Here is a 1,043-nt window from a genome sequence, read left to right on the forward strand (position 1 = left end):
CCCCGCGGTGAACGAGGAGGCATGTAGTGGCGATAGATGTGTGCAGGACGTGTTGCGTATCCGATGAATCGTGGAATGAAGTACTGGCGGGTCATTTTGTAATAGCTGTCCATGACCCGGAAGTTTTGCCGCGCAATATCTCAACAACCAAAATGGCTGGAAAGTGCAATAAACTACCCAATCAAAGCAGAGATCTTGCGCTTTCCAGAACGCCAATCAGACACTCAACAGGAGTATTATTAGACAAATGTTGTCAATAGTTTTACCTCCATCCGAAAAATAATGTCCGACTTCGTGTTTTGCGAAAACGAACTTTAAAATACGTAAAATATGCCAAAAAAACTATACAGTTAAATAGAGAAATGTACGCTGAATTCAATGAAAACAAAAACGTCCCAAAATATCATCAACACATGAGATAAAACGAATCCAATCCATATAACTAATGCAAGTGTAGTGTCGCGTGCACCTGAATGGGACTAATAAAAAGAATCCGGATAACATCCGCAAAATCCGGATAAAATATCGGCGGGAAAACTTGGCGGCTTGTCCAAATCATGCGCGCTGGCACCAAGAAGAAGAACCTGACGAACACTCAGAGGCAACACCTACTTCAGCACCTCTTGAAGGTCTGCCTTCCGGATGGCAAGCTACCTCGAGGCACAGTTAAGAGCATGGCGATTTTGTTTGATTGTGACCCAAGGACTGTTCATCGTATTTGGGCACGCGCCTCTCTTGATTGCCCCGGCGTGCAGGCCATATGTGCTGATGTATCTTCTCGAAAGTAGACAAGAAGTGGACGAAAGATTAAATACATTAACCTTGCAGATCAGCTACGCAAAGTCTCTAAAGCTCGTCGAACCACCTTTAAGTCCACCGCAGCAGCAATGGGATGCCGCCGTCGACACTTCATGACTACTTCAAACGAGGGGTCTTCTCGAAATACTCAAGCAGCATCAAACCTTTATTGACTCCGGCAAACCAAGCTGCTCGACTAAAATGGGCACTTGACCATGTCCGCCACGAGAACGGTGAGCTTGTGT

At 45.4% G+C, this 1,043-nt stretch overlaps 1 protein-coding gene across 1 annotated transcript; it reads left to right on the forward strand.

The window, feature by feature from the left end:
• Nucleotides 1–557: 557 nt before the first annotated feature.
• H310_08729 (hypothetical protein) lies at nt 558–915 on the forward strand (the record flags this gene model as incomplete). The annotated part of the gene is made up of 2 exons (XM_008874586.1): nt 558–629; nt 829–915. The coding sequence occupies 2 exons, from the start codon at nt 558–560 to the stop codon at nt 913–915; spliced, it is 159 nt and encodes a 52-aa protein (XP_008872808.1).
• Nucleotides 916–1,043: the final 128 nt, after the last annotated feature.

Source organism: Aphanomyces invadans, assembly GCF_000520115.1.
Source record: "Aphanomyces invadans strain NJM9701 unplaced genomic scaffold supercont1.18, whole genome shotgun sequence".
In the NCBI taxonomy this organism is placed as follows: domain Eukaryota; phylum Oomycota; class Saprolegniomycetes; order Saprolegniales; family Verrucalvaceae; genus Aphanomyces; species Aphanomyces invadans.